Raw genomic sequence first — 12,737 nt, forward strand, 5'->3', positions numbered from 1 at the left:
AGTCTTACCTTTGGTTACAACAGTGGTACCTTCTATTTAAAGGCCCGAAATTAAGAGTTCAACTACAACTCTAATCCTAGTCCCATCCAATTATAACTCAAGTCTATCTGTAACCTACTATGTACACATACTCGATACATATTCCAACAAACTCCACCTTGACAAATATACACGTCAACTTGAGTCCACCATGTGTGAACCTCTGTGTACCTAGACTTGAGCCGTCTATCTTCGCTGTCATCCTGAATAGTCCGACGAGGATGCCTCACCGTCAGGAATTTATTCCGCAAAATTTGCAGCTCCCACCTCCATGACTTCACCTTTTAGCTTGTACTGATGATCTCCTGTCTTCTCACCTATCATCACAGTCTTACCATCCTGCATCACAATCAATGTCATCTTATCTGACATCACCTAATACAGCCAACCTTCTCCATGCTAAATATGGCCAAGTGGGCCGGGCCAAATGGGCCGGCACGAGGCACAACCATTTTGGCCCGGCCCAGGCACAGCACGGCACGACGGCTAACAGGTCGGGCCGGCACGGCACAACGACTTGGGCCGTGCTTGGGCCGAAGCCGCGGCATGATGGGCTGGCACGACACGGCCTGTTTAACTGTTCATATTTTTGTAGTATTTTATATAATTTGTTTAGATCTAATACCATATAAGATATGTGGTGCAATGGTAGTGTATTTGACTCACAAGTAGAAGATCGGGTGTTCAATTCCGAGTGAAAGCAAGTTTTTGTGATTTTTTTTCAATTTTCCGCGGGCTGACGGGCCAAAAAAAATTATCGGGCCTACTGTGCCGCGGACCGACACGGCACGACCCGGTCTTAAATGAGCCGTGCCTGGACTGGAGTCGTGGCATATGGGCCGGCACGGCACGGCCCGTTTAGCTAATGGGCCTAAACGGGTCGTGCCTCAATGGGCCCGTGCCATGCCGGGCTGGGCCGCCCATTTGGCCATCTTTACTCCATGCAGAAATCCAAGCGATATTAGATTTTTCATAAGTCCCACCACATGCCGCACACCCTCAAGTAGCACTTCTTGTCCATCATACATCTTCAATTTGATATTGCCGACTCCCATAACACGGTAACCCATGTCATCTCCCAAGCGAGCAAGACCAAAATCACCTTCAGAATATGAAGAGAACCACTCCTTGTTTAATGTTGCATGATATTAACTTGTCTAATCTAACAGTCATGCTTCACCACAAGACTTTTCACTTGATAGCACAAGAAGATCACCATCGCTATCCGAGTCATGTTTCTTGGAAACCACAATATTTGCCACGTCCTTCTTCAGTTCTGGACAATCTTTCCTTACATGTCCCCAATCCTTGCATTTATAGCACTGTGGCCCTTCTTCTTCTTTTTCTTGCCAGTCTCCCTACCTTGATCACATTTGACGAAAAAAACATCTCCAGATGAACTCTCACCAGCATTGTTCTTCCTCCTTTGTTCATGAGCAAACAATGCCGCAAGAATATCATCCACTTTGACTGCCTCTTTACCATACGTCAGTGTTGTGACCAAGTGCTCATAAGACCTTGGCAAGGAACACAGAAGAATAATCGTCTTGTTTTCATCATCAATTGTCACCTCCACCTTCACAAGATCAACGACAACTTGATTAAAGACGTTTACGTGCTCAGCAAAATTTGACCCCTCCTGCATCTTTAGCCCGTACAATTTTTTTTGCTTCAGATACAGCTTATGAGTCAATGTCTTAGACATAAATTGATCATCCAATTTATCCCAAATCTTCTTTAGTGATGTTTCATCCATGACATGGTACATGATCTGATCGGAGAGACACAACCTTATTGTCGCTGCCGCTTGTGCTTGCATCTCTTCCCACTTGTCATCATCTATCGTGACTGGCTTCTTGTCACTAAGAGCCTTTAGGATCCCCTGCTGCGCAAGCAAGTCCTTACTCTTGTCTGCCAAAGCCCGAAGTTGCCAGTCCTGTCAAATCTCGTCACCTCGAATTTGGACGCCATCTGTCTGTTGCCGCAGACCGCCGAATCCCGCTCACGTGTACCTCACGTGTGCTAAATGCGCCTCCGCACGCTCGTACCCACGCCCCGCTGGACGCACCGCCACGCACACACCGAACTATGCGTACACCGCCTCGTACACCGTCCATGCACGATCCTCCACTCTCAAACCTCGTCGACAACCACGCTGCTTGCAAACGATGAAGTTGACCTGCTCGATCGCCACCCGTCGTTCGCCTTCAACCGCCACAAGAAACGGTTCACGAACAACACGATTGCAGTTCTCCTGTAATTCCGTGAACTCCTTGTTCGGTTGCCTCTGCGTTCTGTTCTGTTGCTACACATCTATTCCTGTGGGCCACGGCTGGTATTTATTTGCCGGGCCACATCTTCTGGACCGACTCCAAATCGATCTGTTTTGTGTCCAGACCGGAGTCTCGGTCAACCGTGTACTGTTCGGACTCATGTTCATACGCGCGTCCCAATAAAACCAGCTGCTTTCCCGATCATCCAAGCCAGCTCCCGCGCATCCTGCCGTTTCCGCGCGCACACACGGCCAGTCAAGCGGAAAAAAAATCCCGCACACCGCACCCTCCTCGCACCTCTGGCTCCCGCGCTCGCACCCCTTGATCAAAAATCGTCGACTGCACTCGTCTTGCCACACGTCAGCTGAACCACCCGCGAGATCCTCTCACATGCACCATGCAAATCATACCAGCACGTCTCCATGCAACTCCCATGCAAAACCCATGCCAGCACTACACGATGCATGCATGCTCAGTCTACCGCACCTGTCAATCTATCACGATCAAAATAAAAAAAAAAAACCCCGCCGAGCTAGTGAACATGACATGCATGTCACGTGCCGTCGATCACACTGCTTCGCAATCCCGAACGCCTTCGCAACCTCCGATGTTTACCATGACTTTCGCCACCGCTGTCGCTGCTCCACCTTGAGCAAACAACAGCCGCTCCGATCTAGATTGACCGCACGTCAATCAGACCGTGAGTCGAAGCCGTCGCCTTGTCCGCGACGTCTTCCAGCCGCACCGTTGAACCTGGCTGTCACGTCTGACCGACCCTATTGAACAGCAGCCACCAGCCGCCATCAACCCGATCTCCACGTCTGGACGGATCCCCGTTGATGCAGCCCATCGTACGGTTCAAGCCGCTGTGCTCGAAGTGTTCGAATCCACCGACCGAAATCGTCAATCGCCACCATGCTCCATCTTGCGTCGTCCTTCCCCGGACCCGTGCATGCCTTGCGCGGTGTGGAACATATACTCGTGTCTTCCCTTGATCTTTCAATATGGCTCTGGTACCACTTGTTAGGATTTTAGCAGAAGCATCACCAGGATCGTGAAGCCAAGCACAAGATCAACACACAAGACACGATGTTTTTTAACGAGGTTCGGCTAAGTTACCTACATCCTCGAAGCATGACTACAGTTACTCTTCCCCAACTGTTTTAGTCTTGCCTTTGGTTACAATGATGGTGACTTCTATTTAAAGACCCGGAATTAGGAGTTCGACTACAACTATAATTCTATTCCCACCTAATTACAACTCAAATGTATCTGCAACATACTATGTACATATATTCGACACATATTTCAATATCGCTCGTGCAAGCCGGGAAGAAGTAGAACATCAATGTCTGGTCCGTGCAAGTACCAGGTCATGTTCAAGGTCGATGGTACACCGGTGGCTCCCAAGACAAGTTGGACCGGTTGTTGAACGTTATACATATTGGACAACGTTCAACAACATCGATGGCCTCACTGTAACTGCCAAGGGCACGTTGGATGGGGAACCCGAAGCTCCCGTGCACCTATGCACCAGCTGAACACATATAGTAGTGAGTCCGACTGATCCTTCCAAGTGTTGCCACAATGTTCCATGCTACAGTACATGCGCTGCAGTACAAACGTTTGGAAAGGAGTCGGACGTTCGTATAGTAGTTCTCTGCGCCAGCAGCTCTTACCTTCTCTTCGTGCAACCACCTGACGGTAGAGAATATTAAACTTGTCAACAACACGCAGATTTATTTGTTGGGTACAAAACTATCATGACGTGATGTTACCCTACATCATCATCCATAGTTGTCCAGAAACCGATTGTATCCACATCTCCCACGGTGAGGATGTACGAATCAAAAAGGCCGCGATCAATACTATATACGATTATATATCAATCGCGTTTGTTAGCAAACTGATGGGAATTCACGGGTTTGTTAGCCCATGATGATCAAGCTACACTCAGCTTCTCTTGTATGTTTCTATATAATTCTTCTTACCATGTTTGCCACTGACATATAATTGTCCAAAAGCTTACTTATGGCACAAAAGTCATGTGACAAGTACCAACCAGAGAATCTCCAACAAGTACTCGGGACTCAGGAAATAGCTGGTCAATATGGCCAAGCACCATTACTACTGAACTCTTGCTAAGTTGTCAAACTTTACGCGTTGTATATGAATTCCATAGGGTGCCAAGACAACTATGCATCTATATGTCAAAAAAAAGTCTCTTTCAAATTTTGATGGTAAACAGTTTAAATCAGAGTGAAACTGAACATAACATAGCAAGGAGCGGAGCTTTCCAAGTTCAAATGGAGCTTGGTAGCTACCACTCCTCAACCTGTTCTGGTGTATGCCCTACACCTAACTATCGATATATCGTGTCCTCTCGAAGTTACACGCTGTCACCAACCTGACAAGGTCCATGTTGCTGCTGCACGACCATAGACTTTAAATTTGATATATCTATTCCGCCTCTCTCTTCTTGGAGAAGAGGGGCTCGATCACAATTTGACTCATTGACTGCTAATTTGCTACTCCCTCTGTTTTCGACAAGGTCCGATCAAAATTTTGAAAATTTGAATCAATAACTTTTAAAAATATTAAGTTTCAAAACATGAAAATCAAATGTGTAGATATATTTTGAAAAATACTTTCACAATCTCATGTTTTTGGATTTTATAAATACATTCTAATAGAAAATAGTGGTCAAGTGTACATATTGGAGACTATGTCATATCTAAAAGTATTTGTGACTGAGCATAGTATGATTGAAGCAATAGACCACATCACTGCAAAGTATGACACCACAAGCTGCAAAGCACATACAGACATCGAAGCAATTGCCAAGAACACCACTGCTTGTATGGGAAATCTCCTTTGCTCTGTGTCAGCTGCCAACCTTCAGGTATGTCCCTTTGTGCAGCGCTTTATGTACATTGACATTGTACAGCCAAGAAACCCCAGTATCTTATACAGATTAAGAACCCCTTTTTGTTGCTTATATGTTGTCCGTCTCTGGAAAAAAGGTATAAACTTATACAAAGGATATATACACGATAAACACACATGGCATGTGCTCGCTCAACCCAGCTGGCTACCTAGTTGTATCAAGTTTTTATTCGAGAGATTGATGATCGAGTCTGCAATCACTCGAGCGCTTGACTTCATGTAGCCTCCTGATAATGCAGCAGAGATGAAAATTTGGCGCAGAAATACAGCATTAGTGGTTTCAAGTGACTACTGGAACAAAAATTCAAACATTAATGCGGGAGAAGTATTTCACCTGACGTCAGCATGAGCAGGGGAATGTTTTGGTCTCTTGCAAACCTAAACACCTTCTCATCTCTAGTCACCACACCATCAGGACTTATCTGGAACACAGGGTGAAAACATGTTGTGTTCAGCAACATAACACCGATTTGTGCAGCATGAAGAAGCAAAACAAGGATACATGTTGTTTATAAAGTAGTGTTTCTGGTACTTATGGAATGATAAAAACCAGGCTGCCAAGCATAGCTGTAACAAGTCACAACGTCCAGCTCAGGTAGGGAATTCATTGAACAGTTCCAAGTCCTCTTTTTTTGCCATCCATATTGAAGATCGTGCACTACATTGATACCTTGAAGACATTTTCCGCAGGATGCAGAATTCTAGTTGCACTGGAAGTTGTTTAGGTATCCTATATTTGTGAAAATTATAGAGTTTTAGAGAAAAGTACCCTTAATCTACCCAATGGATCACCATCCAGGATGTCTGTCCCAGCATTGTAAACAATCAACTGGGGCTGAAATCTACTTTTGGAGACCTGCAAACATATGTTCCAAGCGGAATTGTAAATAACATACATCAATACATATCTAAACGATAAGAATGCCTGGTTCTAAGTACAGCAGATCTGAAAAAAACATGGACAAAATAAAACAGAGTTTGATAGCATTAATTTGGCATTATGAAAAAAAGCACAATTATTAATATATCATTATGCATTATCATTTCTTTAGAAGGTAATGTAAACTATTTTCGCCCATCCTATGTAGAAGGAACCAAACTCATTGCATTTAAAATGGTAAACTAAAACCCGCTCTTCTGTCCACTTTGATAAAACCTGGAAAATAAATCATGAAAACATGACCCTTCAAAACATCATCGTGTATCCAATATAAGTCATTTTAATAACATGCCAATTTTGCAGGCATCCCACCCTAAAACTGTAAATGTACCTCGAGAGCCTTGTCAAGTTGCTCCAAATATTCATCTGTTTTTGTCCCACTCTACAATGTAAAATCACATATTGAGAGATTCAAATCAAAAGTTGAAGTACATGAAAAAAGAGAATGAATCCTCAAAAATAAAATTGGAACGAAGAGGCAAAAAAAGAAAATGCAACTTACAACTAATTCAACTTTTTGATCAATGTACCGCTTAGCAACGTGATCCTGAAATAAAGATATGTAAGTTTGCACACAAAAAATACCTGGCATAAAATAAAATGGAATGATAAATACAAGAACTGGCCTTGGAATCGATGAGAATTTACAAGACAGACTATAATGTTTGAACAATGAGTGTTGTCCAATTCGTAGAAATAGACAGTTAGAAATTGTTGCAGTATAACAGCCCAAATGCTCTTTTCAGTTTTGTATGAACAATTACATTGCCTAACTGGATGCACAACAAGGAGTCTTCCAGAATGTGACTATATACATTTAGGGAATCAGAACAAAATTTATGTTCAACATGTGAGACAAGAAACAAAATTCTAGGAAAATAATCTCTAGATCATAAGCAACCATGAACTATGCGTTCCATAATGATAATCATAAGACAACAACCAGTAATTTCATTTTTAAAAAAAGACCTCATATAGAGAAGCGTCAAGAGCATTCAAGATGTAATCCTTACGAAGGGATAAATTCCAGCATTGTACATGTCCAAAGTGTAAACCCTTCCTGCAAATGAAAAACTAGTATCAGAATGCTATATATAATGAACAGAAAATATCCAAAAAAAACTAAACAAAATCCGTACCATCATTAGCAAAATCTTTTTCATGGCCATTTCCTTGGTGGGCATCCAGATCTATGATCAATACTCTGCATATGTTTGAAAAAAGTTCATTTTTAGAAAAACAAACAATTTGTAGCTAAGTTTACACCCTTGCATTTTGTTGTCAGCGCATTATGCACAAAGGATAGTGCCCGCCTGCCTGGTAAGATGCCTAACAGGCACTGCAATATTATAGGGAATAAAGTAGGATGGGCAATTGACATGACAAAGGATACTTCACAATACAGTTAAAATTGTGCAGGCAAGCACAAGGAACGAATAACCCACACAACCAGTTTGAGAGACTAAGGAAATATAGTTTCAAGACATACAATTGTATTAATAGAGGGTTTATTACCTTGAAATATTTAGACGGACAAAAGCAAACTGGATGCAGAGAGAAATATCAGCATACGCACAAAATCCACCTCCTTCCTCTGCCGAACAGTGGTGAAATCCTCCACCAACATTAATGGCCCATCCTCTCTCAAGCGCAAGTTTGGCTGATAAAATGGAACCACCAACCTATGGAAAGAAAATTGGATTATCATGCTTCCTTGGTACTCAAATTATGCAACCGGGTCAACAAATAATACAAATAGGAGCTCTAAATCACAATACATCACCTGCTTCCGGAAAGGGTATAGTAGCTTTCGCTGCACAAGCCAATTAGGAACAAGCGCCACAGGGGGGACCTAAGATACAAAACATCAGCAGTCACTAGCCAACTGCACTGTATAATTTACCATCAATCAGGCCAATTACACTTCTTCTGAACAATCAGTACCTCTACAATAGAGGCAACCCTGAAGCTGCTTTTGAGGCTGCTCAGGTATGCCTCCGAGTGCACCTGGTTAAGCAAGCCATGCAAGAAACTCAGAACAACTCATTCGGAAGCCATTCTGAAGTCTGAACCAGGCGAGAAACAGCTTCTTGGTTGTTGGTCATTACCACTAGCAAATCCTCCTTGGAGGCTTCCAATGGCTCCACGACTCGGCACTTCGCCAGGTACCCTTCTTTGGTGAGGAACTTGCAGATGCGGCCCCATTTCGAGGAATCAAACGGGTGCCTGCATAAGGCACAATGTCAAACGCACACAGCTGATGGAAGAAACAAACGTAATGGACATCGGCATGGGTACGCAGGCAGCTTACAGCTTCTCGATTCCGAGGAAGGCGATGTCGTAGGCTGGCGAGTACACCACCGGCGCCTGCAAGAAAAGAAACAAACGCAATTGAAATCGAAACATGGACAGCTCGACACGTTCTTGAAACGGAGGGGGGGGGGGGGGAGTTGGCGACCGACCTTTGAGGCGGGGACTTCGAGGTAGAGCTTACTGGAGAGGATGCGGTTGCGGCGGAGAGGCTCCGCCGGGGCGGGCGCCGGCGCGGAGGAAGCCATCACACAGCCGGCGGGAGAGGGAGAGGGAGCGGGTGGGGAAGGGGAGGAGCCGAATGGTCGCAGCGCGCGGCCTGCGCCTCCGGCCAGGGAATTCTGCCGCCGCTTTAGCGCGCGGTTGCCGCGGAGGAGAGGAACAGCGATGCGGTGCCGGGAGTCAGGATTCGGGAGAGCGCCTACCTCGGAGAGGAACAGCGGAGAACGATGAGTTTAATCAGCCAGATACAAGGGCAAAAATGTAGTATTCACGTTGTTGCCTGTCTTTCTTTTCTGCGATCAAAAAAAGTCACGCACGTATACCACTACGCACCGGTGCGTATTTATCATACGGATTTAAATCTTAATAGATAGAATCATATTCTCACATCTCTATCATCACATATAAGATGTTCCTCATGTTGTTAGCTGTATGATGTTGTAGTTTTTTTTAAACCACAGTTGTTTAGTTGGAGACAAGAAATATCATCGTTCATGGGCACTACATTTTTTTTTTGGTTGTTGCAGTTTTAGGGAAGAAAAAAAACAAGATGTGTTTAGCATTTATTTAATACAGTATTTTAATTAAAAAATAGTTGTTGTACGAAGTAGCTATTATTAATATTCAAACTAGCCGAATGTCATGCCCATGATAGGCACTAACGTGCCTAGCTTTATGTCAAATTTTGTGAGACATAATAATACATAACTACAATAGATATGCCTAGATTTAAAAATAACAACCAAAGCTATGTGGTGGTAATCACGTACATCCTAGCTAACCGGGTAACTCCAAAGGGATCTTTGAATATGCCTAAACTAGGCTAATCTGCATGGTGCAGCCATATCCGTAGGGCAGATGAGAAAGCGAGAAGAGGATCTGGAGAATCGAAGAGATCAACGTTCCACATTGGAGTCACCTTTGTTTAGAAAAAGAAGGTTGGGATACTATATTTTATAAAATTATAGTTATTCTATACTCCTATATAATACTTATTTGGCAAAGCTTTGACTCTAAAAATTCTTGGAGCATAATATTTCTAACTCTAAAAATTTATAAAGTTAGATCTAAAGGTACACTAGAGATGTTTAGGTGAGTCATCTTGTTTACATACTAGATTAAAAATAAATAGTTAAATCATTATATATTAACTTATAAGGATCGGATTTAAAGTGAAGTTGGGAGCTGGAGTTCTGTCAAATAGGTCAATAATTCACCAGTATTGGCTGATCCTCCACCGTACATTCGAGTTGATCAAACTGTCATCGTGCAAAGTTGGACCCTATTTCTCCTTCCAAAAATATATTTAATCTCTCATTATTTGCTTTTCATACCTAGATACGTTTCATACACTCTAAAAATTTTCAATCTTCTTTTTTTTTTTGTCTTCCATACTTTTTCAAATTATTATATATTAAATTGATTCTATATATGTAATATGTGCGCAGTTACCAATACAAGTGTAGTTCTTGATGACATAAGAAAATAAATACTACATTCTAGGAAATATAACTACATCTAACGATCTTACGAGCAAGCATTCAATGACATATAGTACATGCCTTTGTAGCTCATTTTTTCTTTTGGAACCAAATATTCCCCGTGCATATATAATTTGATGGCACATGCATTACTTGACAATCCTGTATATTTTTAGATAATGGAAAAGAGAATCCTGTGTATGGTATCATTCTCTATTGAATTCAAAGATCTGTATGTAATTAGTATAGAAACCAGCAATTTGGCGGATTCTGATCAAATAACATGCCCTCGGATGCACAACGATCTTCCAGCTGGATCTATATATACCGGGCATAGCTACCCTATTACCGTCATCCGTAGAGAAAACGTCCATCATCAGGGCATTGAGTTGCAGAAACACTAGGAGCCATGGCGACAACAAAGGTGGCGTCCATGGTGAAGGCTACAGCTCTCGTGCTCTTCGTTTGTGCTCTACTTTGTCTTGTACCTACAGGTAAGTACCATTTAATTCTTGTTGAGGTCCAGAGTAATTTTTTGTGATATCTGACTAACGTGATTGGCGTTGTGGTGCATGAACGCACTTTATATATATAATGAAGGCGATGCCAAGGACATGGAGCCGTGCCAGGACACCGACCTGCAGATCTCGACGGCGCGGACAGGGAAGATCGTCAGCGGCCAGCCGGAGTACAAGGTGACCGTCAGCAACCAGTGCTCATGCCCAGTGTCGGGCGTCGTGCTCTCCTGCCCGGATGGCCTGTCGAGCATGGAGGCCGTGGACAGCACCAAGATCCACGTGGTTGACAATAAGAGTATGCTTTGCCTCCTCTACAACGGCTGGCCGATCAGCAAGGGCTCGCCGGTCACCTTCGCCTACGCCTGGAAGGCGACCCTCGACTTCACCCTGTACAACGCCACGCCGCGGTGCTAGACACTATCATGTATCCTTCTAGGGTAGTGTAGCCAAGAAGGTGTTTGATTTGAGGAATAAACTCATCCTATATAGATGAGAGGTGGTCCACCGTAAAGTTATCCCATTGATTTTGATGGGATCACATCCTACATCATATTACACTAATCATTTATTTGTAAAGGATATGGTAGTAATGGATCAACACTTTCCATTCCTCAAACCAAGTTTGTTAGGTTCAGAGCTACATCAGATGATCTATCACCATCCACTCCTCAAAAACCAAACACTATTAAGTTTCACAGCTTTGCATGGCCAAAGGTTAATATACAATTCACATACAGTTTATCATCCCATATCACATATGGTTAATATACAATTCATCAGTCATATATGGTTAACATATAAAATTAAAAAATATACATTAATATAGAAAATTACATATATTAGCATCATTTACGAGGACTACGTCTCCATCATCGTATAATGCTTGCAGTAGGTAAAATGAGTTCTTTTTAAAAAAATATTTTGGTGCTAATCCTATGTATAGCAGATGAAATTTCACGAAGGCAGCGAAAAGTGACTCCAATCTATATCTATATCCTTATATAATTCACTAGTTGTAGTTGATTCGGACAATCTTCATCGTCCATCTAAATTGATCAAATGATCATGATGCAAAGTTTAATCATATTTCTCCTTCTAAAAATACTTTCAATCTTCCATTATTGACCTGTAAATATATAGACCTGCAATAATTGATGTGGTTATTCACCCCGATTCCCCATCTCCAATCGCGAATTCACAGCACAGGCAGGCAACCGATCAAAAGCAAAGAGGCCCTCGCGTTCATCACGTCAAGGATCAGGACCTCTCTCTCAATTCCTACCCGGCTTGACACGTATGTTGAGACTGTTATATGCATGTTCCATTATCTATCTGTTTCTTTGGTTTCATCATAGTAGTATTCCGTGTTATTGTTTGACAGGTTCAGTTTGGTTTGTTCGGTTGGTTCTAATTCATTCATTCTTGACATACGGGCCGCTGTAGTTCCTGTAGATTGCACTTTACTCGAACGAGGAATCATGTAGAGTGCACTCGTTTATGGTTTGATATATTTAGATCAGTGTTCCTCAAAAAATCACGGTGGGCTCCCACATCACCGTAGTGACCAGGCCCTGGCCCACCCCGCCTGAGTATGACCCCAAGATCGCCAAGCGCAAGGACGAGAGGCCCCACTCATGGTGTCGCAGTTCATGGGCCGAGCTGGTGGCAACCAAGGCGGTAGATGCTTCAGGTAAGCTTGCTAGCACCGCTAGATTTGATGGCGGTTCTTCATTTGAAGAGTCGAGCGGTTCTTACGATCTATGTGATTTGACCCTCATTTGTTGATTTCACTGAGATTACATTGTGCTGACTACATATCAGAAGATATTCTAAGAAAAAAATCAAAAGTCATATATGTATATATACGAAGAACATGGTTCGTTGTAGTTATGAACAGTAAATGAATCAGTGAGGATTGAAATAGTTGTGCTGCAATCTATGTGCTGTGAACTTTGATTTGTTAGATTTGTTTGAAGTAGTTGCCTGAAATCTGAGTGGAGCAGCTTGG

At 42.9% G+C, this 12,737-nt stretch overlaps 2 protein-coding genes across 3 annotated transcripts; one reads left to right on the forward strand and one right to left on the reverse strand.

Annotated features, from left to right (window-relative positions):
- Positions 1-5,077: 5,077 nt before the first annotated feature.
- On the reverse strand, positions 5,078-9,033 carry LOC133912093 (histone deacetylase 2). Of its 2 annotated transcripts, XM_062354670.1 has the most exons (13): positions 8,661-9,031; positions 8,510-8,565; positions 8,307-8,424; positions 8,143-8,205; positions 7,982-8,050; positions 7,714-7,880; positions 7,338-7,402; positions 7,212-7,258; positions 6,701-6,745; positions 6,530-6,580; positions 6,028-6,114; positions 5,593-5,680; positions 5,078-5,485 (listed from the first exon to the last, which is right to left on the reverse strand). In XM_062354670.1, exons 1-13 carry the CDS (start codon positions 8,754-8,756, stop codon positions 5,391-5,393), a joined length of 1,047 nt encoding a protein of 348 aa, XP_062210654.1. In that variant the 5' UTR covers positions 8,757-9,031; the 3' UTR covers positions 5,078-5,390. The 2 variants fall into 2 exon arrangements, with proteins under 2 accessions (XP_062210654.1, XP_062210663.1); XM_062354679.1 differs by lacking the exons at positions 5,078-5,485; positions 5,593-5,680; positions 6,028-6,114 and adding an exon at positions 6,126-6,414 and having other exon boundaries at positions 8,661-9,033.
- A 1,587-nt stretch (positions 9,034-10,620) lies between these two features.
- Positions 10,621-11,143, forward strand: LOC133883259 (protein TAPETUM DETERMINANT 1-like). Its single transcript, XM_062322535.1, has 2 exons — positions 10,621-10,705; positions 10,812-11,143. The coding sequence occupies exons 1-2, from the start codon at positions 10,621-10,623 to the stop codon at positions 11,141-11,143; spliced, it is 417 nt and encodes a 138-aa protein (XP_062178519.1).
- The last annotated feature ends 1,594 nt before the right edge of the window (positions 11,144-12,737 follow it).

This window comes from Phragmites australis, chromosome 1, assembly GCF_958298935.1.
Source record: "Phragmites australis chromosome 1, lpPhrAust1.1, whole genome shotgun sequence".
In the NCBI taxonomy this organism is placed as follows: domain Eukaryota; kingdom Viridiplantae; phylum Streptophyta; class Magnoliopsida; order Poales; family Poaceae; genus Phragmites; species Phragmites australis.